This window comes from Struthio camelus, chromosome 2, assembly GCF_040807025.1.
Source record: "Struthio camelus isolate bStrCam1 chromosome 2, bStrCam1.hap1, whole genome shotgun sequence".
Lineage (NCBI taxonomy): Eukaryota > Metazoa > Chordata > Aves > Struthioniformes > Struthionidae > Struthio > Struthio camelus.
This window is the reverse complement of record NC_090943.1, coordinates 8,638,820-8,666,714: the sequence shown is the minus strand read 5'-3', so window position 1 is coordinate 8,666,714 and position 27,895 is coordinate 8,638,820. Positions and strand designations below refer to the sequence as shown.

At 40.9% G+C, this 27,895-nt stretch overlaps 1 protein-coding gene across 3 annotated transcripts; it reads right to left on the bottom strand.

Moving 5' to 3' along the window:
* Positions 1 to 222: 222 nt before the first annotated feature.
* On the bottom strand, positions 223 to 27,665 carry ACTR3B (actin related protein 3B). 3 transcript variants are annotated; one of them, XM_068934267.1, is made up of 13 exons: positions 27,202 to 27,236; positions 26,748 to 26,778; positions 20,403 to 20,458; positions 18,381 to 18,505; positions 17,234 to 17,344; positions 16,279 to 16,374; positions 16,017 to 16,124; positions 14,394 to 14,537; positions 13,667 to 13,840; positions 10,931 to 11,023; positions 2,453 to 2,578; positions 1,778 to 1,861; positions 223 to 1,187 (listed from the first exon to the last, which is right to left on the bottom strand). In XM_068934267.1, the coding sequence occupies exons 4-13, from the start codon at positions 18,450 to 18,452 to the stop codon at positions 1,092 to 1,094; spliced, it is 1,104 nt and encodes a 367-aa protein (XP_068790368.1). In that variant the 5' UTR covers positions 18,453 to 18,505; positions 20,403 to 20,458; positions 26,748 to 26,778; positions 27,202 to 27,236; the 3' UTR covers positions 223 to 1,091. The 3 variants fall into 3 exon arrangements, with proteins under 3 accessions (XP_068790368.1, XP_068790369.1, XP_068790367.1); XM_068934268.1 differs by lacking the exon at positions 27,202 to 27,236 and adding an exon at positions 26,866 to 27,069; XM_068934266.1 differs by lacking the exons at positions 26,748 to 26,778; positions 27,202 to 27,236 and adding an exon at positions 27,493 to 27,665.
* Between the last annotated feature and the right edge of the window lie 230 nt (positions 27,666 to 27,895).

Sequence of the window (27,895 nt, the reverse complement as noted above, 5' to 3'; positions counted from 1 at the left end):
CCTCCATTCATAGAGACACTCAAAAACTTGACCTGCTCTGAGCAACCAGATCTAACTGAAACAAGCCCTGCTTCGAGCAGGAGGCTAGACCCGCAGATCTCCAGAGGTCCCTTCCAACCTAAGTGTCTCTATGACTCTGTATACATCGATATATAAATGGAAAGCTAACCTGGGGAGATAAAAATAAAGAAATATGTAAATCAGGACTACCACAAACATTCATAAAGATGTTAACAGCTTTTATTTCACTGGTGCAAGGCAGCATGTCATCCACCACTCACCAACATCAAAACAAAACATCACCTTCTATAAAACATCCTCAGAAAATTGAAAACAAAGAAATAGTGGCTATAATAAACTTCATACAATACTGTAAATCACTTCAGTTTGTGTCATTCAACAACAGCAAATCAGTTTCTAGCATACATGGCTTGTTTTTTTCTGGCCAAAAAAAAAACATACCAGCACAACTCCAATACATGCCTCACACCTGGAAACGTGTAATATCACTCCATGACATTGACAGCTGTTCGTGCTGAGAACTAGTCATCAGTTCACCCTATCAATATCATAAAATACAAAATGATATGAAAAACCTACATTTACAAAGTACAGTCCCAATCCTGCAATCTAATCTGCTTGGACAGGTATCTGCATCCATTCCAACTCCCCTGAAGGCAACACAGTATTAAAATTAGGGCTCCACTGCTAAAGATTTGATTGCAGAATCAGGGCACAGGTGGGAAAGGCTTAGATCTTCTCTCCTTTTCCACAGACAGTAAAACTCTGCCTTATTCTTCTAGATTCAGCTTCAGTAGTATTTGCACAACCTCCTAAACAGAGACTTACCTATTTTCAATTAACTCACGTTTTGCAAGAAAGAAGGCTTTAAAATAGTCAGCAGAGAAATGGCTTTTACTGAAACGACTTGGGGCTGTATATTGTGCTGTCGTGCATGGTGGTGGCTCCAAACGCTTCCAAAAGATAACCACGTTTATCTTCAGAATTTACAGTACCCGCTGCCTTCCTCCGCTTTAGATGAGTTTCTTCACCAGCAAGATATCAGAGACTTTGTTTCCATTAAACGAGCATTATGACATGACTCCAAAAACAGGATTATGACGACAAATACCAGGGCCATATTCTTCATAGTCTTTCTTGGTGTGACATACTTGGAAAAATTCCGGCTATGAAAACATAAAACAAATCCCCACCAACAGCATAAGAATAAAGTACGGGGGAAAAAAACCACACATACAAATAAATTAACCACTTAAAATTGTTGTGGGTCGCAGCTTTATGAGAGAGTATTACAGCTTTGCAATAGAATAAAATTAGAAATTCCACGATATAAATCCTATTAGTCAAGAGAAGTTGGGTAAAAGACTGCTTTTAAAGACCGCAATAAGAAATCCTAGTTTAGAGGTATGAATTGTTCCCGTTTTCTTGCATTCGCTTCTCTCTCACGTTTAAGCAGCTTGGTTTGGATCCTATATTCCTGAATTCCTGACTAATCCCTAGTGCTGGCTTCAAGAATATAGGCACTACATTACAGCTATTATATACCAGCTACTTCAAAATCAAGTCAAATCACAATACCCTTATTCAAGTAAAGCACACACTGGCTTGGTACAAGTTTCACTGACATAAAAACTGGGTAAGGATTCCAGGATGTGACACACGTCAAAACGAAAAAATTTTAAACTTAGTAGTCAGGCCAAAGATAGGAGACAGTACGCAAGAAAGAACATTCAGAACCAATTTGATAATGACTTACTGTTGAAGCCAGCATGGAGCCTCCGAACCAAACTGCGTAACGCTGCATGTGGTGAGTTATCACTTGAACTTCAACTGGTTTGGGCTAAGAGAAACATTCACATTTAGTTGGTTTACATTTTGCTGACAAGATCCTAATAACCAACTGACGATGCCTATTTGAATCGCCTAGACCTGGACATCTTCACCCCCTCCATTCACATCACTATCTCATACTTAATACTCAGCCTGCCATGTTCCCTAGGAGACCAAATCATAAAACTCTTCATGACTAGTTAATGAAGTTTCATATGCTGACTTTGAGTATACGCTGAAGGACACAACGGTCGCATCTCTCTTGCCTGGTACTAAGAACATGTCTCTCCCAAAACGGAAACCAGAAGTGCCCCAAAAAACTGCTCACAATAACTTTAAAATTCACGTAATGACACGTCATATGTTGCCAGACTATCAACAGATTTAACAACACATGCATATGTACCGCTCATTTTACAACAACACGATTTCACTAGCAAGGTGAAGCTTTTCAACTTTATTTCTGACTATCCGCCCTTAAACTCTGTCTCTGAAGTTACTATGCATGAGCGAAATCCCTATTAACACACACGTTAGTTTTAGGGTCATAGTGTTTCTCCGACTTGCTCACACAACCAGTGCATTTGCAATTCTTACTTACTTTTATCCGACCACCACTGAGTTCCTCACTAAGTCGCAATCTTGCGTCCACAACTCTTTTCAAGTCCCTTTGCAGTCGTCGTCCAAAGTCCCTGAACATTGTGGATCCTCCTGAGAGGACCACGTTCTGTAAAGAAAAGAAATACCCACTCTTCTTTAAATGCATCTTCCAGTGACTCTCCCAAAAGCCAATACTGCACAGGTGCCTACTTGGATCTTAACACCAACAGGAAGCTGATAAGCTATATAAAACACCTGAAGCATTGCTCAACTTACATAGTAGGTCCCTGACCTCCTACTTTCTCTCTCTTTTTGTTTAAAGAATTTTATTAAACTGATTTCGTGTAGGTTCCACTACACAATTACCAAAACCATCAGCTATACCAGATTATGTTTTATGCAGATATGTTATTTATTACAAAGCAGAAGGGTGCCATTAAAACAGCAAGCTAGTACTTCACATGAGCAAAACAGTAGAAAAAAGATACTTCATCAACCGAGTTTCCCAGAGATGCTCATAGTAAGTAGTTTTAGTCCTGACGCAAAAAAGGCTCTAGCCTGGTCGTACCACTCTTTCCAAGAGACGTAAAAGTTATGTAGATCTCAATTTTTTAAGAGCTAAGCTCCTTAACATGGCAGCAACCCTACAACTCTTCCAAGTTAAGCCTACAACCCGCAAGTCCTACAACTCTTCAAAAAGGTATCGAGCCTCCAAAGAGGACTGCATTACAGAGAAAGGTACAATGTCTCTGACTTTTCTCTGCTTGCTTGTCTTGTATTACTCAGTTTTCAGAGCAGAACTGAAAATCTGTTAACCTGGGCTTGTGCTTGGATTCAAAATACAGTTTTAGAATTTCACATCCTTAATTTTGAAAATGTTGCAGGCTTGCAGGTGAACACAGAAGTAGTTTTAAAAGTGCAGGTTTCAAAACAAGAACACCTGAAATTTAAAAACCTCTCTGTTTACAGAATCACAGAATGGTTGAGGTTGGAAGGGACCTCTGGAGATCATCTAGTCCAACCCCCCTGCTCAAGCAGGGTCCTCTAGAGCACGTTGCCCAGGTTCGCGCTCAGGTGGGTTTTGAATATCTCCAGGGAAGCAGACTCCACTACCTCTCTGGGCAACCCATTGCAGTGCTCTGTCACCCCCACAGCAAAGAAGTTTTTCCTCACGTTCAGATGGAGCTTCCTGGGTTTCAGTTTGTGCCTGTTGCCTCTTGTCCTGTTGCTGGGCACCACTGGCCCCATCCTCTGGACACCCCCCCCTTCCAGATACTTGTACACATTGATGAGATCGCCTCTCAGTCTTCTCTTCTCCAGGCTCAACTGGCCCAGCTCTCAACCCTTCTTCAGAGGAGAGATGCTCCAGTCCCCTCATCCTCTTTGTAGCCCTCCGCTGGACTCTCTCCAGTAGCGCCATGTCTCGCTTGGACTGGGGAGCCCAGAACTGGACACAGCACTCCAGGTGAGGCCTCCCCAGGGCTGAGGAGAGGGGCAGGATCACCTCCCTCCACCTGCTGGCAACACTCTGCCTCACGCACCCCAGGAGACCGTTGGCCTTCCTGGCCACAAGGGCACACTATGCTATGCTTGTTGTCCACCAGCACTCCCAGGTCCTTCTCGGCAGAGCTGCTTTCCAGCAGGTCAACCCCCAGCCTGTACTGCTGCATGGGGTTCTTCCTCCCTAGCTGCAGGACCTTGCACTTGCCTTTGTTGAATTTCAGGAGGTTCCTCTCCGCCCAGCTCTCCAGCCTGTCCAGGTCCCTCTGAATGGCAGCACAGTCTTCTGGTGTGTCAGCCTCTCCTCCCAGTTTAGGATCATCAGCACACTTGCTGAGGGTGCACTCTGTCCCTTCCTCCAGGTCATTGAGGAATACATTGAACAAGACTGGACCCAGGACTGACCCCTGGGGGACACCACTAGCCACAGGCCTCCAACCAGACTGCACCACTGACCACAACCCTCTGAGCTCGGCCATCCAGCCAGTTCTCAATCCACCTCACTGTCCACTCATCTAGCCCACACTTCCTGAGTTTACCTACAAGGATGTGATGGGAGACAGTGTCAAAAGCCTTGCTGAAGTCCAGGGAGACAACATCCACTGCTCTGCCCTCATCTACCCAGCCAGTCGTTCCATCCTAGAAGGCTCTCAGATTGGTCAAGCGTGATTTCCCTTTGGTGAATCCACACACTGCAATATTGACACACTGCAATATTGACAGCAGCAAGACTGTAGTTCATTATCAGAAAATGAACTCTGTAAGGGACAAAAAACAAACAATTGTGTCCGTGCAGACGGCTTCAGCTGCAAACCAAAGCACCAATTAGTGCTTACTCAAACCAACGCTATGCCTTAGACACATGTCCACAAGGAATTTGACTGTGGTCAAGAGTTCATTAAACACAGGGCAAAGTGCTACCTCATGGTAATGGTTTTTGACACTGCTGACCAACACTGTGCACATAATGAAAGAATCCCTGTACCAGTGTTTTCAGCCTGGAAGCCTGCATACAGATCTAAAGAGGCAAAGACATGCATAATAAGCATTCACACTTGCAGGGTGCAGAAATAACTGCTTGGATTTCAAGCAATGGATAACAAGGAAAACCTTGGTGGCAACTTGTAAAGTGAGAAGAAAGCTGTTTGTTTATTCATGAAAAAAATCTCTGCATGTCATAAAAGCCATTATAACAAGGAAAACGCATTTCTTAGGTTTTGAATTACCTACGGTATAAAAGATTACATGCCAAAGCAGGAGCAGAGATACTTTAAAAAGAACACACCCCCATAACATTACTAAAAGATTTTCCAAAAAAGAGAGTAGGACCGAGAGGGAGGGAGCTTATGTACAGCAGAAGCCAGAACAACCATAGCTGGTCCTAAAATTAAGCAGGAGGGGAAAGCAGAAGAATCTTCCACGTATCTGAACATCTCTAACCCTGCCTCAGAGCGGTCAAGTGTTCCATATGAGAAAATGAAACTGCTAATGGGGGAAGGAAAAGAAAAAAAAAAAAAAAAAGACAACACCTAACTCCAGTGATGAAATAGCAATTAAAAAGATGCCATCCAAAAATATTACCTGGAGATAATGAAGTTGGCAAAGAGGGTAAAAGTAATAATTCTATTCAAAGCAAATTAAACTTCAGGTATATTCCATAAAGTGGACAATGTGGACTAAAAATGAATTTCAGAATACACCTGAGAATAGTTGTGTGAATATATCTGAGACCAAACTATGCAACTAGTGTTAGCAGTAACACAAGGAGGATCTTTTATCATTGCAGGGACAAAAGTAAGCTAACAGGTTGCACATTCTTGAGATTATGGTTATTCAAGTACTTTTATATCTTAAAGATTAAGAACAGTGCTGCTCAAGGAAAGCAGAGGCACTAAGGTTTATCTGCTGAAAAGGTAAGTCATTTCATTACCAGATATCTGAACAAGCTACACCAAGCAGCAAGCTGGATAGAAGTAGGCCACACCAACTGCCATTATAATACGGTAAATTTATATACAGTTATAGCTCTGCTGCTCCATGTGCTTCTTGTCAGCATTGGGCCACAGCTATGCTAAATCTTTGGCAGAAGACTGCTCACATACGGGCTTGAACACGTCATGAAACTCAGCAGGTCAGTCTTCTGCAAGGAGGCTGGAAGACAGGTCGCCTTCACTCACGATGGAAGTGGCATCCATACACATTCCCCATTCCTCCAGCAACACGCCCACCATTTACAAAGGAGACAATGAAGGCAGCAAAAGACTGCAGTTCAAAGGAACCCAACCATATAACCTTCTCTAGTATAACTGAGTGGAACACAACATAGCAGATGCTGTAACTATCAGAACAAAAAAAAAAAAAAAAAAAAAAAAAGTGAAGCATGCTAAGTATGCCTGTGGAAAAAAGCTCACTAGCGATGTTCATGTTTTCAGCCCACCTGGGGGTTCTCTGGCCTTCCAGACAAAACCATAAGGGAATTCGAGTACGCTTTGGCTGGCTTAACTGCTCTAAGCAGATCACAGGTTTCACAGCTGACACTGAGAATCATACCATCCGACGGAAAGAAGCTCCAACTGATTTTACTTTTATGGTTTGAAAGTTAAGTTAGTTTGAAAGAATGTATTCCCCTCAGAAGAAACAGTACAAGACTTTCCGCACGCTTGCATAAGCTAACCGTGACATGTATATGATGAAAGTAGGTCATTTAGGGAAGGAAATCAGGGGATCAACGCCATTCATCTCAGCTGGCTGGCAAGAAATTTCTCACTTCTCATCTACCCCCTTTCCTTGTATTATGAACACTTGGACATTGATTTTTCCCTTCATACCACTTCTGAGATTATGAGTATGTAGCGCCATGCTATAGCGATATGAAGCAAGATCTGATAACAAAGCAATCCAGCCACACTAACAGAACTATGTAAGTAAGGTTTACATTAACATTCCAAAAGGTGAAAGTGGCCTCTGCAAAACTGTTACCAAACACAGCATGTTTAGAGCTAGTTTCTGCATCTTTACATCGCACCACAGAATGTAGTATAAGCACACTCCCCATATGACACTTTAGACTTTGCAGCTTCATACCGAGAAGCAGTCGACGCTTTTCTGCTAAGCATGAGTTTTGGCAACATACCCAGGTTTCTCCCTCTTCCAAATGACCACCTAAGTTAAAGTTGTTTAACACGACAACTGCACCACCACAGACATATAATGCAAGCAACGCATGATGTGCTAATAAAAATTAGCACAGGTCAAAACTGGAAGACTCACAAGCTGAAATCACCCTCCATAAGCATGTGAATCCACTAGGTTACACGCTTTTGTTAATCTAGTTAAAACAGACCAATATTTGCCAACTTGGTAAGGAAGGTCCAAGGGGAAACATAAGTCTCTAACAGGAAATATATCCCCACAAAGAAGCAGATTTATTATAATTAACAATACTTTGAACCAAATTTGACTTCTAATCAGGAAGAAACAAGTTTCTTTAAAATTGTGTTTTTCAATGTACGTTTCACAGTTTGCATAGTGGCAGGGGTTCATCACGACTTCTGTTCCTGTAGAACAGCACAATTGTATTCCTGTTTTCAGACACAAAAGTAACCATAGCATACTACGATGTATTGAGCTACTGTTAAACCAGCTAGCATGGGTACAGTTATAAGCCTAAGTACAGCCATAACAGGAACAAACAGGGTTTCTTCTCAGCCTTCCTGTGCTACATTAACAGCGTTAATCACTTGGGGCTTCCACTCTGAAGTGGCAGGAATACCTTTCCTTCCCCACGGCTTACTGTCAGCGTCAACGATGCAGATCTAATGGTCTGGCAGTTCCTTCAGCCTGCCCTCACCGGCAGAGCCTCCCTGCTCCGTGCTTTGTAATTAAGAGCAAATGTTGTCATTTTGCTGAAGCAGATTGCAAACATTTTTGAACCTTATCCAGTCTTCTGCTCCACTAACACTTAAAGTTTTAGAGGGGAAAGGAAAGAACAGCATCGATAAGGCAAATACGGCAAAGAGCATTTCCCTCTCTGCAGCTCGCAGATCATCCGAGGCAGCTAGATGCAGCACAGCGGTCTGGCAGCGCCACCTACGTACCATTCAGAGCACGTTAAGCCGTTTGCACATAAAAAGAATTTAAAAGCTATTCAAGCTACAGGGGACATCAGGGAAAGTTTACCCCCCCATCAGCTTCCCACACCTGAGATCTCTCTTAAGCTTTGAGGATATCCATCAAGAGCGAGGCAGTCAGTTTAACCTTACAAGAGCTGCAGATTCAACTAAAGGCCACACTGTACACTGCAGCCCCTACCTCAAGTAATGTTTGCATGCACTAACTTGAAAAGTTTGAGGCCAAGGGTGTTACAACTTTATCCACCCTGATTTGAATCCTGAGCACTTAAGCCTATTTGGTTCAGGACCTTTCAGGGATATTTCTGCAAAACAGGTGAGCACTCTCAAGACATCCTTCAATTTTCTTAAATTCTCTCTTGTACACATTTGTACCAAAACCGCAGCAGAGAATGCAGACAAGCTGTCCTGCGACTGTCAAAACTCGAAGTATCTCAGGAGAGACTCCATATGGGGAAAAAAGCGAGACGAAGAAGAACGTGGAGCAAGAACGACTCAGTTTCTGACCCTATCACCAACAAAAACTACCATTTATTAGTGTATCAAGGAGTTTTTAGAACCTCTAAAAGCACTGTTCACCCTTAAAGTTATTATAACTGTATTCACTAACTGAATGTTAAATCTGACCCTTCTCTTTTGACGCTGAGGAAACACTAACACAAGTTAGCACAAGTTTCAAGACCGCACAGAGCGCTATCAGCTTAAAGAGGCTTTTAGCAGAAATTAACACTGAAAACGTCCGTCTGTTGTGGTGACATTGGCACGTTGTTTCTCAAATAGCGGATAGGAGCTGCAAAAAGCAGCTGCATGCTTCTCGCTGATGGAAGCTGGGTGAGCGTCAATTACTGTGAGCATACTCCAAAACGCAGTGTAACATGAAAGCTGGGCAAAGAACCACTTCTTTCTGCGGACCCTTGTCCCCATCATGCTACTCCTCTCCCTGTAACTTCTCTTACAGACCGTCCTTTTGTGAAGTCATCTATATAACGGAAAAGAATGAACATGCTTCACTGGCAGAAGGCGTGAAAGAATGTTTGCGCATGGCATTGAACAGCTACAAGCTATTGGATCTGCCTGAAGAACGAGTCTTGGGAAGGTCCTGCTGGTCCAACCTTCAACATACATAAAGAGAAACAACTGCAGCCAGTAACTGGACTCATACAAGGGAGACGCTATTGATGAGATCAGGAGAGCGCAATACTGCTAGCAAGACCAAGAAAGAAAGAAAGAAAGAAAAAAAAAGAAAAAGGACATCAAAAGATGGGACATGAAATAATTCTTCGAAGGTTACATACAGACTATACAAAATCTGAAAGAAGTGTCCTTGAGGGTATTTTCTGCATGAGGACTGATAAAGCATCAATATGCTGGACAGAAACCCACCTCCATAGCTAGTCCCTTGGCTGGCCACAGAGCAGCACTGTGGACAACTGGAACTGGTGAACCAGAGAGTAAGAGAAACTCCACATGGCTGAGTATTCCTGTACCTATGTACCATTTTAACTACTCAGAACACAGATACTCTTCCCTTTGTAATGACCTTGCTTAAATAATTACTAGCATTAAGAACAATTGACATTTGTCATTGTATTCAATAGGTTATTGTGTAACTTTGTGTTAATTAAGCAAGTATAATGAAAAACAGGAAATGGCAAAAAAAAAAAATCTCAACTAGCGGCAAGCCAAGGGAAAGTTATTTGCCTGCTGATTATGGGAAGGAAAAAGTAATAAACCTCAAGTTTTATATGTCACTTTCCTGAAGTCAGTACTAAACCCTATCCTAGCAAGCAAAGACGACATTCTCTATAGAAACTTCGGTCTTCCACTTAAAAACAGAAAAACAAGCACACACACAGACCCTATGCACAACCAGTTAGTTTCCTACGACTTTCTGCAGCACACCTAAGCTTGAAGCCACTGTAGTAACCTACTGCAGAACCGACCCTACATAAAACCGTAGTAAGCAGTTTAACTTCCCGTTTTAACCCACTCCACAGATTTGCTCTAAAGCAGTATGTCTCCTTCTAAATTACAGATCATGTTTTCTAGACAAGTAAAACACTGTACAAAATTTTAGAAGTTACAAATTACCCTGAGATATGGCTTACCTGGAACCTTTAGCCATCCTTAAGAAAACGTCTGTCCTCACAGATAAAACCTTTATGCCTTTATCCCCAAAAGGGTACTGATGCCACACAAGTGGAAAACAACTAGGAAGCATAGGATGTGCTGCCAATTCAGTCAGAAAGCTTGCCGTTGGCTGTGCCTGTTAGCGCCTTCCTTTTCATTTCTTAAGGAATCGATGACTAAAAGAACTTTGGACTACACCCCGGACAAGTTTAAGCAGGCTTAACTGTCTCCCAAAAGACTTTCAGCCTTACTGTATTTTAATACCGGGTTCAATACCTGGCTACAACTGCAGACTTTGGGAATATACAAGCCAGGACTACAAAAAAAGAAATGTTTGAAAGCATTGCTTATAAAGGGGGAAAAAAAAGACCATGAAGTAACCCTTAATACAGGCAAAATTCAGAAACCTTCACGCACAAGAATTCACATTATAGCTTCAGATACAACTAATATCCCTCTGCCTCAGTTCCCCGAGGGCAATACTTACCTATGTATCAAAACCTTGCTATAGATAATCCTTCTTTTGGAAATGAAAAGCAGCATAGATAAGTACTCCTCATTCAGAAATGACAGCTTGTTTAACTTAGACTTTATTTCTGTTCAGCGTTCCCATTTCTCAGATGAGGGGAATACGTAGCTCTAAATGTGTGCATGCAGGTGCACACGCGCGTATTACATTTCAAGAGAATTAAGTTAATCTTACAACAGAAAAACCATACCTTATATAACGGACGCCGGACATCGATGGGACAGTTCTGTATAACTTCATCGACTACATCCGAAATGGATTCCATAAAATCTGGATTAGCAAACTAAAATGAAACAGAACACTGACATTAGATCTTTCCTTCAAAGGAAAAAGAAACAAAAACGCAGAAGAGAGACTGTGGAAAGATTATGTATTTGGCGGGGGGGGGAGGGGGGGGAGACAGGCATTCTACATTTTAACAAACCCATTTCTACACATGAGAAATGGGCATTTCTCTTTCTGTAGAGGAATTCAGATTTTCTTCCTTGGTCTTAAAAATCACTGTCAAAAGTTATGCACTGGAAGCTTACTATTGCATATGTTACTGCACAAGGCATGAGCAATATTAAATAAAATGTTAATACATAGTGCGGTTACGTCTTTCCTTTTAGAAGGACTGAAAACTATTAGTGTGCAAATGAGAACATTCCCAGGTAAAAACACTTCAGACCTACTAAAACGCTTAGGTCAAATTCCTGCATAAAAGTCTCCCTGCCCCAAGCACACAGAAAATCTCCAACATTCAAAAAGGCAAAAATATCCTAGGTCTAGAGCGGAAATAAGGCCCCAACACAAACATCAATACCGTCCTAAAGCAATTTCTTTGTTTAATTAGAGTCAGAATTGCTAATGCTAAAGCACAGTGACTAATGGGTATTTTCCACTTCAAATGGACACCAGTTCAAAAAAATTTTTGTATTTACATTTAGATTTGTAACCTAGGTTTTGCCCTTTCAGAGATGAAACTTTGAGAAATTAAAGGAACTACTTATTGAGAAATATATATATAATTTTAAGACTTTCTCAAAGGTGCAGAAATTATCCAAGATTTACATCCTAAACCAGATGAAACGTCTAACTGTATGAATTAAAAAAAACAAAAAGGCATAACACAAAGTAAGGAAGACAGGAACTGAAAACTGAAAGAGAAATTAGCAAAGGAAGTTGGCTTGGAGATTAGAAGATATAAGAATGGTGTAAGAAGTCCCTAAGAATTCAAGCTAATTTCTACTACAAGAAATAACAGTATGAGAAGTAAAATATTAAGCCATACGAATAAAAGGAGAAGAAAGAAGTGGTGTTGCTTCACAGTGAGAGTTCCAAATGAACTACAGCCTGCAATCATCACCCCAGCTCTCCATACGGATACAGATTAACACTGCAGGGCAAAAGGAGAACGTGGAAACGAAAGTTACGGCACCCAAAACAGAGTATAATATGCTCCCAGAAGAAGGGCCAGAGAACTGATATGTGAAATTGCAGCCTGCTAGTAAATACCATATGGTTAGAGAATAGGAGGTAAAATACTTTGTTGAAAAAGAGGAGAAAGCATCTGGACAACTGCAAACCCAAAAGCCTAGCTTCAATAGTATGCAAGACTTCAGAACAAATTTTGAAATAAAGCATAATAAAGATACGTAAACAGATAATAGAATAAAATTACAAAATAGCTTTACCAAAAGTAGCTTTCACCTAGCTAACTTGATACCCTTTGAAGTGAAGTTAGTGAAGTCCAGCAAGAAATTGTCTTTGGATGCAGTACATATCTACTGTGTTTTTCTTGTCTAGAAAGTCAGTTCAGTGTTTTGTTTTTAAATCCAAATACAAAGCCAAGAAACTATCAGGAAACGAAGAAAATGGAAATTAGTCCTTTATCCTGTTCCTAACAGTCTTTCAAGGGCCTGTGGAAAGAGGAGCTACTGAAGTGATGTCTGATGTGGGATTTAATGCCTCTAGGTAAGTTCAGAAGGGTAGAAGCAGGGAGGAGAGAGAAACTATTTAGCCTAGAGGTTTAACGCCGGCACGGGAAAAAATGGCTATAAATTGGCCACAAACAGATTAAGGCTAGAATTTTGAAAAAAGACAAGAGAATGAGGTGCTAGAAAATCCTTCCAGTAGGAAGAGAGCCGACAAAAGGGAAACTTCAGCGATGCCAATAGGGACCTTGATTAAACTTATTAACAGTATTACATTATACGGTTGCCTGCAATTTCAACTGAATGGATGGCGTAGGAACGAAGAGGATCTTCTCTGCTATATCATATTAAAACTTGACTCTTTCCTTTCCCATGATATCCTGAAGCTCACTCAAGCTGAACTACCTCAAAAAAAGGACTAGGCGTTGTAATGCTTCGCAGAATTGTACACGTCACTTATGGTCACATAAACACACATTTCAATGGACTACCCTCAAGGATAAATTTAGCATCTATGCTTTATAAATTTTGACTCAGTATAACAAAACATCGTTAGAGAAAGTACAAACAAGTCAATGCCAAAGATTTAAAATATTATCAACGGAATGCTACCATGTACAATAGCACCCAAAGGGATTGACTGTTTACCTAAATATACAACAAAAAAGGCTACTGGCTTAAACCCGTGTTTGAAGGAGGAAAGAAAAACGCTATACAAAATCTGCAAGTTCAAGTAACTTCTTCTCTATTTTAGATTGTATTTAAAGAAAGAAAATAAAGAGGTTTTAAATAGTTCACTCAGCCAGAAGAAAAATGTAGTTACTCACCATGCTCTTGTTCTGGGTTTGTATTATCTGGGACTGCGCATGGCTTGCCATTAGGAGACTTCCCAGTATCTTTCTTCCACATGATGGCGCACTGGTATCAAAAATGATATGACCTCCCTCCCCCCCCCCCCCTTCACTCACACAGAAGAGTTGCTATAACTCAACGTTAGACACTACTCTTACCTCAGGATGAAAGAAGATTTCAGGTCCAAGGAACCTTTCATAACCAACATCTATAACAAACTTGCTTTTGTTGATCGCGTTGATGCCAGTATACTGTTTGATCCATTTCCGTGGATCTCCATCATATTTAGCAAATTCTTTTACTATGTCGGGGCAAATGTAACAGTATTTCTCCTGTTAAAAAACATCACGCGTTAAAAATTGACAAAATAATTATTCCATCTTTGAATTCAGGCATATCACAGCTAAAAATAACAGAAGCATCCTAACAGATGGGGCTGTTCAGGAGAAGTTCTTACCCAAATTGACCACTAAAGTCACAACCTTACGAGTCGATGCCCAAGGCCCTACTATTTTCAGTGGGATTCCAAACCGACCCATCGAGATTAGAGTCTCTCAGAATAAAAACAATCATGACCGTTAGGTCTGTGAAGACAGGGGAGTTCAATGACGAGCTCTCATGGCAAGATCAGACCCACATAATCACCCTATTTACATGACAAATTTATTTTTTATTAAATAGAAAAGCAAGTTTTAAACAAACCTAAAGCTTAAAACGACATTTCTTTCTCTCTTCCCTTCCTCCTCATTTGAATGGATAAACCAGCAGTCGTTTGTGTAACTACTATACAGCTTCTATATCCACATTTTCAAAAGAGCCACTGACCAAAAAATTAGCTCTAAGAATTTTATTTATGTATTTTCCACGAGATAAAGAACAGTGTACCTTTATGGCTTTTGCTGTCTCCAGAGATTGTTCAGGAGGAATTCCCACCTCCCTCTCCCTTAGGAGCTGTTGAATGAAATAAGTAATATCTCTACCTGCAATAGGAATATGTTTGATGCAACTTCCAATTACATAGCCTTCTGCCTATGTGGGATGATGGGGGGGGGGGGGGGAAGAAAAATATATATATATTTAGGAAGAAACCTGATGCATGAAATACCAATAGTTAACAGCAAAACTGACATTCATTTTTATATAATAATTTGCTTTGATTTTTAAATCAAATGAAATGACTATAAAAACGTGCAACCTACTGCAAACTATTTAGTTTTTTTTATTTACAAAACCTTGTTTACCTTGTGTAAAAAGAGATACTGATTATCTAATAGACACTGGAATACATGAGGCAATAAATAAGAAGAATCTTGCACATGTTAGAAGAGAGTCTGATTAGACGGTCCTTTTCAAACACAATCTGAAAGGCAAATGTAATATGAATAGATCTCATGCCCTGCATGAGTGAAAAATTAATGGGAAGAAAGCGTAAGATGGATAACGCTAAGACAAGAAAACAGAAGTAAAACACACGTAACAATGAACACCGAAAAAGTGAAATCTCTTTGTTGCATTTTTTTCAGGATGCGTTTACTGAAAAAGATTGGTATTGCAGAGCCAGCATTATTTCTTCCCTTGCTTTTTTCGTACTTCCATTTAGTTTCATTTACCAAATGTTGTTTTTTCAGTGTTTCCCAATTTAAGAAAATACTGATGAGACCAGATTAATTCCAAAATGCAAAATGAAGTTAAACAGAGTCAACTTTTCATTTCTAAAACAACTAATCATTCAAGCATACTATTTGTTTCAAAAATATACTAAGTGACATCAACCGAACAGACGTTAGTACACACAGATAATTGTATATTTTTAGCATCCTAACAGTTTGAGATCAACCATGTATACAAACATGCATTTGTGCAAGCTTGTAGTTGTTTCCGCACAAGCAAAGTTCACCCGAACCTCTAAAATACAGGAAAAAGAAACACAGAAGAAACAGGTTGTCAACTATACTACACAATCAAAATACATGACATCAAGAGAGTCAGGAGTCCCAGTCATCTGAGGATGCAGAAGATCTACACAGTGATAAGCATTCAACAGGAGACACAGAAGCACAAGACAAGGATTTATATAGAAAGAGTCTTTAAAACACGACCTAGTGACTCCTTACTATGGCCTTCCTTTAGTATGGACAGCTAAAATTAACCCCATTAGTAAGTTCAAACAACAGAATGCACGTTTTATCATGTGAAACAACTGTAAAGGAGGAAAAAAAAAATCTCAAGTTACCTCAAAAGTAAATACGAAAAAAAGTTTACTTCAAAAAGTTGCCAGACAGGTTGCGGAGTCCCCATCCTTGGGAATATTCAACATCCAACTAGACATGGTCCTGGGCAACCTGCTCTAGAACCTGCTAGAGCAGGGAGGTTGGATCAGATGCTCTCCACAGGTGCCTTCCAACCCTAGCTATTCTGTGATTCCATGATTCTCATTTTTATCTACAGAAAACAAATCCCATACTTACCCAAACCACTGACAATTTCAAATTACACCTGGCTACATACCACAGGAATTACATGGGTCACTCCATCACCACTGTCAATGACAATTCCAGTCAAAGTTCGTTCTCCAACCTGCCGTGACGTCCAAGATGCAGCTAAGGCCAACACTGCCTACGTGAGAAACGATTTACATTTAGGAGTAGGCAGAACACGCTAATTTACAGTCTTAAAAAGTATAGCTTCAAAGTTTTAGACATACGCATACAAAAGACTATACATACTGCAGCTATACTGTACTTTAGAAGTATAGATTCACTTTGTTCACCTGAACAGCAATGTAAAGTCCTGGTATGTTAAAAGATTCAAACATGATTTCTGCAAGATACTCTCTGTTTTCTGGTGTGTTCAGTGGCGGTTCTGTCTGTAAAAAATAAAATAAAATAAATAAAAATTGAAAAATCAGCTCAGCAGAGTTCTGGAGTCGTCCATCTACGCATGATATACTGCTTACTCACCCGGCTGGTGAGTGGCCCAATTGATCTCAGCAGGAATACTCACAGTAAAAGTATACAAGCATTCCCATGGTCAATGTCAAAACATAAAGGAGGGAAGTCTAACTAGGCAACTAGAAGACAACTACAATACTTTATAGTATAAAGTTGAAATTAACAGATTGATTGCTATAGCATAATCAGTCCCATGCATATCACAGGTTTTACAATCACTCTTCCAATCAATTTGTGTAAGCTACTGAATGTTTAAATATCAGTAAGATTCAAGTAATCTTCCATCTAGAACTAACAGAGAGCTCCCTTAAATTCAATATCTGGAGATAAATTAGACATAAGGTGAAATTAATATAAAGAATATAACATAGTTCATTGCAAACTGCTTGTTAAAAAATAGGTACCTAATTTCATTTTAAAGAGAAATTTTTCATGTATTTGTGCTTTACTGCTAACATATAGCACACTTCATTAAGCAATAATTTCCCCTATTTCACTGTAAAGCCAGCCAATTACTTTAAACAGAACTCGTTCAAACAAAGCAATAGAAGCTTTTCAAAAATAAAATCTAACCTCCGGTAGCCTGCATCAGACACTGAATGGAATTTTATTCTAGCGTAGTGTTACTACTCTCCCCTCCAAAATACCTTTTTTTTTTTTTTTTTTTGATTCCTGAAGAAATAAGACATACCTTCTAACAGAGCTACTCGTGCTTGGGATATTGTTTAGTTTTCCTCTCATAGATGTATTTTCTTACGCAGTCTCATTACTCACCATTAAAAAATAGTGATCCTCAGGTTCAGCTCGCAGGTATTTAAAAATGACCTGCTCCATGAATCTCTCCATGAGGTCCCAGTCTTCAACAATACCATGTCGTATAGGCCACTGAAACGAGAAAACAAAGGTATGACAACACTCCAGGTCATACAAGCATAAACAAACTCAAAATAGCAACTGCAAAAGCATCACAAATCTTTACATCTTTTGAAAGAATGAAAGCACACCATATGACAGTTACCTTATGAAAATCACCTTTCCAATTTTAATTTAGTGGCCCTATATTCATGTCATCTCCTACTCTCAGGTCCTCTCAATTGGAATTCTAACTTGCACGACTAGAAGCCAGAAGACACAGGCTCTGTTCTTAGTTCCCACATGTGTTCTGCTGTGGCACTGTAAGCAAGTAATTTCTCTCTTTTTATATCAACTATATAATTTATAAAGTTGAGATAAGCATACTTATCTTCATCTTTAACGTGTCTTCCAATCCACGAAAGGAAATAAAGACCATAGAGGCAGTACATTATTTCCCAACAAAAATTCTGACAGAGATCACGTTTACATTTCGTTCAATGATAGAAACACAGCTGACATTTAAGTCATACAGTAGGATGCATAAAATATGATTTTTTTTCCCACATAATTCATAAACCTCTAACAACTTGCAAGTACAAAAAGTCCTTTACTTGCGAATGGAAAATACGATTCACAGAGAAGCTGTGTTAAGACAGCCTTCCACAAAACTAGCTTCTGATGCTCCCTGCAGCGAAAGTATTCAATACATTCTCCAGTTCAGGTGCCACATTAACAGGATATACTCTTAGCAAGAGTTTTAAATATTCAATGTTTATGACTACTTTAATAGCTAATTATTTTGGAAAATGAACAGCTGCACAGTAATCAATGGATATTTACAAAAAGGATAAAGCACCAATCACATGGGATAGCACCAGTAAAACAGACATTCTAAAAAGGTAAAGCAAAGGAACAAAAAGCAGGCGGCTGTTAAAAAGCAACAAAAACATTCTGCTAAGAGAAAACGTGTTTCTAAAATGGCTCTCAGAAAGGTCTGGGACAATTTGTAACAATAAAAGTGGGAAACTTTGAGAAGATTTTTGAAAAACGCTAAATGTATTCTTACCTTTGTAGCATAGGTAGGTTTATCTATGGCTTCATCTCCTATGAAAAAGTCTAGATCATCAACACCTTTCATGACCCTCCTCTGAGCCTGGTCACCTACTCTGGCTGACTCTCGGATTGCAATACCTTAAAATAAAAGCCAAATATAAATCCAAACCAAATTAAAATACATATCTAAGCACAAAGTAACAAAAGGAGTGGGCAGAACACACTTAAATTTAAGTGCTCAAGGATCCTTTTCCAGAAATACTGGGATACAGAAAGTATAGGTGCCAGAAAGGAAAAATTATACAAGTGATCTATTGACAAGCCCATGTATCAGCGTTTATCTTCAGTGTACCACGTGGCAATACAATCACGCATCCCTCGTTAAGGTAAGTGATAGCTCCAAGAGCAAACCTCTGAAAATGTATTCTGTTACAGACTACAGGAGTCACCATATCTGCACTTCTGGCATTCCACCAGGAGATAACCTTTAAACCAGTGAGACGCTTTTCCGGGTTTCAAGTCTAAGAATTAAGAGAAAGGGCACAAGATGAGAAAATAAAGACACTAGGTATTTCAGAAATAAGTACTGGATTATCCTGGTTGGTGAGGAGGACAAAGTGGGGGAAGGGGAGAGATCAATTTGTAGCACTAAAGAGAAACCTTAGAGAGACACTTAAGCTTCCCATCGGCAGGCTGCAACTATCACTAAAATTACTTAATGATGGCTTGCATAGGCAAGAAAATGAGATAGCAAAAAACAACCAAAAAACCTACCATGACTACACCCATTTAGGATAAACTATAAATAAAAATGGAATAAAGTACTGTAAAACACGGCTTGTTTATCTACAGCTTTCTTTCGGTAGGTGAGAATCATGCTGTTAATCACATACAGTAGAAAATATACAGTACACGTGCATAATCCACAGGTGCACTAAATAAATAGTACTGGGACTAAAAACTACTGCCAAGAAAATTACCCTTTCAGAAACTCATCCAAGCCTCAACAGATTATCTTAGTTTTGTAAAATAAGATTTACAACAAATTCACAGGAAACACTTACTATCCCACTTCTTTAACCTAAGACAGCCAAATCTTTACGAGTGGTTTCGATTTGATTTTTTTTTTTTTTAAATATAATACTTAAATAGTTCTCCTTACGCTATATCCACCTCTTTGGCCTCCGATTATCTTTAATATTTTTTTTTATTTTTATATCTTTTGCTGCAAGTAGACACAAGGCAAGCTGGATGCTTTAATTAGTACTTAACTGACAACGTTCAGAAAAAGTAATCAAAGACAGCATTTAACATAACCGGAGATAGCCATGAGATAATAAAAGCCACTCTGGTAGTAAATACATAGCCCGTGCTACAGTTTATAATGTCTATGACATTTCAGAGAGACTCTTAAGTGGACAATTAAAATCAAGAACATTGAAAACATAGATCATTTTAACAAGGTTATTATGCAAAATTTTAAAAGAGTAAATCTGCTCAATAAAACTACATTAAATGGGTAAAACCATTTTAATGGGCAAACACACACCAAAAGTGAATGGCTTCTAATAGGAACAACTCTTTTCTGAATATCAAACTGTCTCCAGTCCCAGACAATGCAAATAAGGCAGATGGCACCTGCACTTTAGTACTTAATTTCACTGGAAGCCTTCCACAGATTATCCAGCCAGTAACCATGGCGTCAGGTAGACAAGAAGTAAGTTGCATTCTGTCTACGCAAGAGTCCTGGCAGAAAAATAACGGAGATAGAAAGGAACTAGGACTAGAGTTCACTTCATCTTTGTCATAGCAACGAAAAGCTGATTTAACAAGCAGCAGTTCTAGTTAACTGCAAACAAGGAGTTCTGCTTAGCTATACTCCAGCCAAAGATGCTAATGCAATGAATATCATTTCCCAGATGGACGAGAGACTGTGAAGGTTGAGTTGGGAGTTAGAAAGCAAGTCATTTACTCACAGAAGTCCTTAGTAATAGCTGTGTATATTACAAGTTGGAAGAAAAACAGAATTACTCACATGATGGAATAATGAACTGAGGTTCTGTATTTCCTGCATAGCCAAGTTTCGTATACCTGAAAAATAACGATCACGAGGTCATTAGATGCATTCAGATTTTAAAATTTAGCTTAAAAAAAAAAAAAAATTACTATACTTCTTACAGACTGAAGGCCAAACAAGCTCACACAATAACTACATTTTCCGAGTTATGCTTTCAATCCTGCTGAAAATAAAACTTAGTAGGGGGTAAATATTTAGGCTTCAATTATTTACATTTCAAACATTTTCAGCTTACAAGTTTTGGGGGTGGTTTTTCCAAGATACAAAATCGGAAAACTGAGCTTATACTTTCCCCATCTCCTTCACCAGTTATTATTCTTCTCTTTGGTGAACAGACTGCACAAACGTTACCTTTCAGAAAGCTTCCATGACAAAAGATTATTGTATGACGTTTATTTGTTTAATATTGTAAAATACCGGGGGGGGGGGGGGGGGGAATGTATAGCTTAATGTATAGCTCTTAAGTACAAACCACAGTTCAGAATTGCAGTTTCCATCCCAACAGAATTTCCCTTCAGGCCTTGCTCAAACCACTCTGTTTTCACAGGCATGGTATCTGTATGTGGCAATATATACATGCAACACAGAAGTAAGGGTGCATTGACAAGATGCTTTAGAGCTGGACAGCAGATGATACGAAGTATTGTCTGTCTCTCCCAGTATGCATATATCTTAATAAATAAAGGATCAAGAGAAAAATGAAATCAGTAACCTTGGGGGGGGGGGGGGGGGGAGAGCAAGGGGAACAGAGAAGAAAGGGCATTTGGCATATAACCTAAGATCTCTACTTGATGTTAGCGGCTGCAAGCTAGTTCAGATCTTTAGCAGTTAGAAGCAATTAACATCCCAGACCATGAAAAACAGCTCCAATTCCTAGAGAGAAACAATTCATAAACAGTTTCCAAAATTAAAAAAAAAAAAAAAAGAACGGTTCCAGAGATTGAACTCTCTCTCTATAATGTTCTCATTACATTTGAATGGAAGTACAATAATAGTGTGATGCGTGGGAAATCAGCATTACCCGCAGCTAGTTTTGCCACGAATAAGTAAGGCCCAACGTTCTTAAATGAGGCCAATCACAGGCTAGCTCCTAAAGTGAGATTAGGATCTTTGTCTATAATCTGCTCTCGTATTTGCAAACAATGTTACGCCTAAACTAAAGCGGACGGTTGCTTCTTCATTAACAGCTTAAACAGTAAGATCCCCTTTACGGAGTATTTGTTACAAACATACTCATTAAGGGTCAGTTTGTTTAGATAAAGGAATTAAATCAAAACTGAGTTAGCAATGACCTTGGAATTCAAAACGAATTTCAACATCTTTTCAAAAGATATCAAATACCCTTAAAAAAAGCCTTTCCCCCACCTACAGCTAAAAAGAGAGGGAGTGGGTTTTGCGGGGAGGGATTTGTTGCATGTTTAATCATTATGATATGGGCATGCACTTTCAGACTAATGCAAACATTTCTGTGCACGCTACTACGGCTCCCAAAAATATCAGGACATTAAATTAGAGTGATTTCTAAAGAAGGCCATTACTACTGAGCATTCTTTTTATGATTATTATCGCACAGTTTCTTCTCACTTTAGAATGAAGCCCGCTTTGGGAATATTGTTGAAATACAACAAATAAAGTAGAAGTTACGCTGGGATTTAAGATGCATTACAAGGCCCTTATTCTTCATTTCTTTCTCTGAAGTGAGTTTTGATCCTTATTATGTGCATTTAAGCAAGGAAACCATCATCTAAAAGATCTAGTTCTAAGACTCAGAAGCAGCAATCAAAGAGAAGCCTCATAAAAATATCAGTTGTGGCTAAGCTCTTCAAGCCCCAGTAGCAAAAAGCAAGGTCAGTACATACGTACAGATATATTTTAAAAACACAGGTGAGTTCAGTTTGATGGCTTTTCCCCCTTTACACACTTGCCTAACTCACCCAGCACTAACTAAATCATAGTAGTAATAAGAAAATACGCTCCAACAGCTAATTTTGGCTACCAAACCCAAATGGTGTTACCGTACCCTCCTTCCCGCTGAAGCAGGGATCAGATCCCACTACTAGAATAACTTAAAGTTAAAAGCATATAGCTCAACATCTTACCCATTTATTTTGTCACTAGCTGAGTTTCTCTAGGTAAAGCTATGGCACAAGTTTATTTCTCAATATCAGTGAGATATGCCTCTTAGGAGGACACGTCACAGAAGATAACATCTGCAAAGATCTTTACATTAGAACTGGGACGGTAACTAAATTCATAGTTCAGGGCTGAAGCAAAGAAGTGAAAAAAACTGCAGTTAAAAAAAGAAGTTATGTAGGATCAAACAAGTTACAGACTGGAACAAGAAGTGACATTTCGGGTGTTTTAACAAAACCAAATGGGAGAAACAAATGGAAGGGAAACTCAAACTACTCAAAACTCCTGAGGAAGAGAAGGAAAAAAGATAACGCCGTTGTGCTCCCTTTTCTTATCCAGTAGCCTATTCAATCAGGACATAGGAGACTTGGTGCCAGACTTCTCCTCTGCTCAGCAGGACCTGAACACGCTCCACCTTCCAGAACAGCACCCTGGAGTACATTAAAGCAATGGCACGACCCACTTTCAGGACCTCCTACAGACATTGCTCCATTCTATACAAAATACTTAAATATTCATTGACCTGAAAGCCTTGGGACTTAACCAGAGGTTACGTGGTCTCCAGTTCCTTTACCAACAAATACTTAGGTATTTAAAACACGGTTGCCTTTCTCCTGGGTTACAGCTTAGCAAAGTGATGCTAGTGCTACATCTCAGGATCTGTAAATCACAAAGACAACTTTAGGGAAGCTGTACATAGTAAGTATTCCACCTTAATTTCACTAAAAGCAGCAGATTTATTGCCAGTGAGATAGGAATCTACTGGAAACTACCAAAATATAGGATATTGGAGACTACATTAACGATTAGTAGAAAAGGATTCCAATAGATTCAGGCTATTTTATGAAAGAGGATTTCAAGGGACTACTCATTAAAAAAATTAATCTGAAAGTTATACTGGTACAACAAGCAGTTTCTAAAAATTAAAAGATTTTTCTCCAGCGTGCAATATTTTTCTCAAGTGATTAGTTAGTACGCAAATCAAATTCACTAGCTTTTGTATGAGGAGTATGAAGTCCTAACCCTCTTCTCTTCTGTAGTCTTAGCATGAAAACAGGAAAAAGTTACTCGGATAGGATTGCAAAGATGTACAATGCACGCAGCTTGGAAGCAGAGATGGCACCCCACGCCACTTTAAAGAGCAGGGGTATGTTTTAAAGTTTGCTTTCTAAGGCATTAGAATAACATCATTCAGGAATATAACACCACAAACTCAGGCAGTTGCCTTATCTGTCTCAACACACAGGACACCAATGTTATTCTAAAAACATGCAGAAGAAAAAAGCCCAGCTGTGAACATTTCAGTTTCCTCCATTTCCACTGCTTTTTGGTCCAGATCTTTAAAACAGTAAGAAATGCTACATCCACAAACAAGCTCTGAGGAGACAAATATGAAGTGATTGACAATATCAAAATGCTTTAAGAAAGTCCTTTGAGTAAACAAAAAAGGGACAACCTCTCTAAAAAATAAAACTTTCCGTGACAGCTAAGATGCTAAATAAATGACATTTATTACTGCTAGAACAGCTATAATGAATGACATACTGCCATAAACAGGCTGTATTGCCTTAATTACAAACATGCCGGAGAATCTTGCAATACAAAGTTTTCATTACGGTGTGGAAAGGCACTTATGAAATGAAGGAGGGATGGGATGAAGAAATGGGAATGAAAGAAGAAATATCAAACAGAAAAATCTGTTATATCTGCTCAGTTTACTGAGACGCACCAGCAGCAACTATAGGAATAAAGTGTATATTACAGTCATCACTTTTGGTTTGTTTGTTTAAAATAAACTCTAGCACTTTACAAGATTGAGACCTGTGATCGCAAACAACAGTCAGTTAACGCCGGCTCCTTGCACGCAGCAGAGCAATTACAAAAATGCCTATTCACAAGCCTTGCATGTAAAGAACAGAGGTAATGCTTGGATAAAGCAACTCAGTGTCAGAGAAGTAACAGGAAAAAAATATATAACACTGATGCTCGGACATGAAGATCTTTAATAGCTCATCAGCAAAAATGAAGTTAAGACTCAGCTCACTTCTCCCAAAATCAAATATCTACCTCTAAGCAGATCAGTAAGGCTTTGCAAAAGTAGGGATTTTTTTTTTACTAAAAGACAATGGAAGGACTCAAATAAAATATCCCACAAACAAAAGTATTCCTCAATGTCTGCAAATATACACACTAAGCAGGAGACAGGTATTTTAAGCCATCTTTGCTTAGCGCACCACCCACCTACCAGAGTTCTGATGTCCCACAGCTAATAGTCAGTTAACAAAACTAGTTTTAAAGTTTACAGCTATTTAAACAGTAACACCAGAAAAGCCTGGCTGTGCTAAGAATCTAAAAATAGCATGTCCTTTTCCATGAGAAGATTGATAGCAACATGACCACTAGAAAAACTCAAAGAAAATAAAGACATAGGGCATCAAAATCAAAGTAGAACAGGTCCCTTGCAAATACTTTCAAGGAAAATAGCAATCATTGCAAATAAACTCTTGCTGCTTTCTGCAGAATTTATCATAACCTTTATTCACACAGAAAGTTTAAGTCATCTGTCTAACAGAGGAAAGGAATACTACCCTGCCCTGCTATAACAACATGTTTCTCGCTTAAGGTCTGTACAACTGTTGTTTGTTGCTTTTCTGTTGTTGCTTTTTTGAGGAACTTCAGCATCGTACACGACCGAGGCCTATGACTGCAAACAATAATAAATTAATCCAGGCTCCTTCCGCACGTGACAACAGTGACCAAAAAAAACATCTGTTCACAAACTTCTGAAGTCCACTTATACGAAAAAAAACAGGGATTAGCGCCTGGACAAAGCACCTCATTCAGTACCAGAGACTTAAAGTAGAAAAGTGTGTTTTATACACACGATGTTCTGCAGAGCAGGTCTGCATATAGCTTTTCCTTTCAACTATGCTCTTCCAAGCTTTTCATCTGAAAGCCTTTTCATGGAGAATTTGAACAAATTGTTTGGAGCTTGTAAACCCAAAGCAGATTCATTCTAACAATAAGAAGGTTTTCAACCCACACAGGAAAATTCCAGAGACTGCACATCAGTGAGTCAAGCTACTTCTGGCTGCTTTCGTTCACAGTCTTATTTTTTTTCTCTCCAATTCTGCAAGATTACTTGTTCCAGATTTAATAAGCTCGTTGCTGAAAAGTCTCTAGATTTGAGTGCCCTGCAGGAAAGCCAAGCAGAAGTCCAAGTGAAACACCACCTTATCTCATATGAATTAAGACCATTCGGGGGCATGGAAATACAAGTCCCACCACGTGGGAGCTATCTGAACCTTTCCTGAAAGAAACTGATATACAGGCACACGTACAAACGCCATCAGTTTTTCCCATGCAAGAACGAGACAGACTTTACAAACTCTATTTCAATGATTATTTTCTCTCCACATTCGCTTATTCTGTACGACTGTTGGTCAGCAACATCTATCATGAGTATGACATTAGGATCACTCCACAAACGGAGAGCAAGAGCGGTGGGCTTCTGCAAGAGACAGCAATCACGTTTGGTGCTTTTTCTGGATTTTGTAGTTTATATCGCAGGTTTTTCAAGGGCTACGCTCAGAGCTCCCAGACTTTAAATCTGTAAAGTAACACTAATAGGTCTGTGGAGAACCTACTTAAACTATCTTCAGTAAATAAATAAAAGGAACCTTAGAAATTACCCAGGAGTATCTAGTACCTAGGCAGAACTACAGCAAGACAGACGCCCTTCTCGATTCTTCTACCACAGCTGAACACTTTGGACTCCAGTATTCTCCACTGAGGGGACAGAGCTGATTTCTATATAAACGTAGATAGAGATGAGATAGGATGAGAGACTTTTGAAAGTTTTCTGACTGTTTGAGAGAGACGTACCTCAACATATGAAATCCTTTTTCAGAAAAAGGAGGCAGTGTGACACCACAATAAACGGAAAACAAGGCACTTCCTCTTGCTATCTAGCCTTTAAAAGGGGGGGGGGGGGGGGGGGAAGGAGGCTGAGCTTTGGGAATGTTGAAGGTAACTTCCCAAGCGTTAAATAAACGACAACAGCAGAGCAAGAGCTTCCTGAAACTCCCTGCAGGAGGAAGGTGTACTCTTAACGCAATCCACAACCCCTGACAAGCAAAGTTACGTCCGGAGAGTCACTCACGGACGTACCTCTCCTCCCTTTACTCACAGCTCCACGATGCTGCTGGGCCAAAGGAAAGGGATTAGCAAGAGCACCGCTGCAGGTTCACTAACACCCCCCCTCCCCGATTTCGGCGCCCTGTGCCACCTCCGGCTCCTGAGGCACAGCGGAGCGGCCCGCTGGGCTGTCAGATGCACGGGTCTTCTCCAGCCACCGCCAGGACCTGGAAAGACCCGCTCCGCCGAGCGCGGCCCCTGCCCACCCGAGGCCTCGAGAGAAGCGAGCCGCAGTCCTCGTGCCCCGGCTCGAGGCAGCACGCCTCTCGCCCCGACCTGACGCCCAGCTCAACGCGGGGGCGCCCGCCCCGCCCGGCCGAGAGACGCCGCTGACGCGGGGCCCAAGCGCCCTGCGCTGAGGGAGGCTACGGCGAGGCGGCCCGCGGAGGCCGACGGAGACGCGCCCTGCCTCCCCCCCGGCCCGCACCACCGCCGGCTCCGCTCGCAGCTCCGTTAAAAAACGTTAAAATTAGAAGCAAGGGGAGGAAACGGGCAGGCGGGGCCACCGCACGCCGGGGACGCGCGGGCGCAGCGGCTCGGTGGAGGACGCGGGCCGGGGACACCCCCCGCCCGGCCGGGCCGCCAAGGGGCGGAGGAGCGGGAACGGGGGGCGCCGGCGGGCAGAGCCGGAGGAGGGCAGGGGGCTGAGCGAGCGCCAGCCCCCGCAGGGACGGAGCGGGGAAGGGGGGGGGGGGGGACCGGTGCTGCCCGCACTTACCCGGTGCCTCCGTCTATCACGCAGGGGGGCAGGCAGGTCGCCATGCTGGAGAGCCGGCACCGCGGGCCGCCGGCTGCCCCGGCGCGGCTCGTCCCTCACTGCCCCGGCCGCCCCGCGGACGCGGGCACCATGCAGCCGCCTGTCAGCGCCGCCCCCGGCGCGCATGCGCCGCCCCGTGACGCCGCGCCCGCCCCCTCCCGCCGGCGGCCATCTTGGGTCGGCTGCGGGAGCGCGGCGCCCGCCTGTCGCTTGTCACCTTCGTGCTGTTACGGCCTCAAAGAAGCGGGGTGGGGGGAGAGGAGCTGGCCGGCGGCCGCGCACCTCAGCGAGGTGCTGCCTGCGGTGGGGCACAGCCCCCGCGCCCCTCTCGGAAGGGCGCTCCTTCACCCCGCGCCTCTTGGCC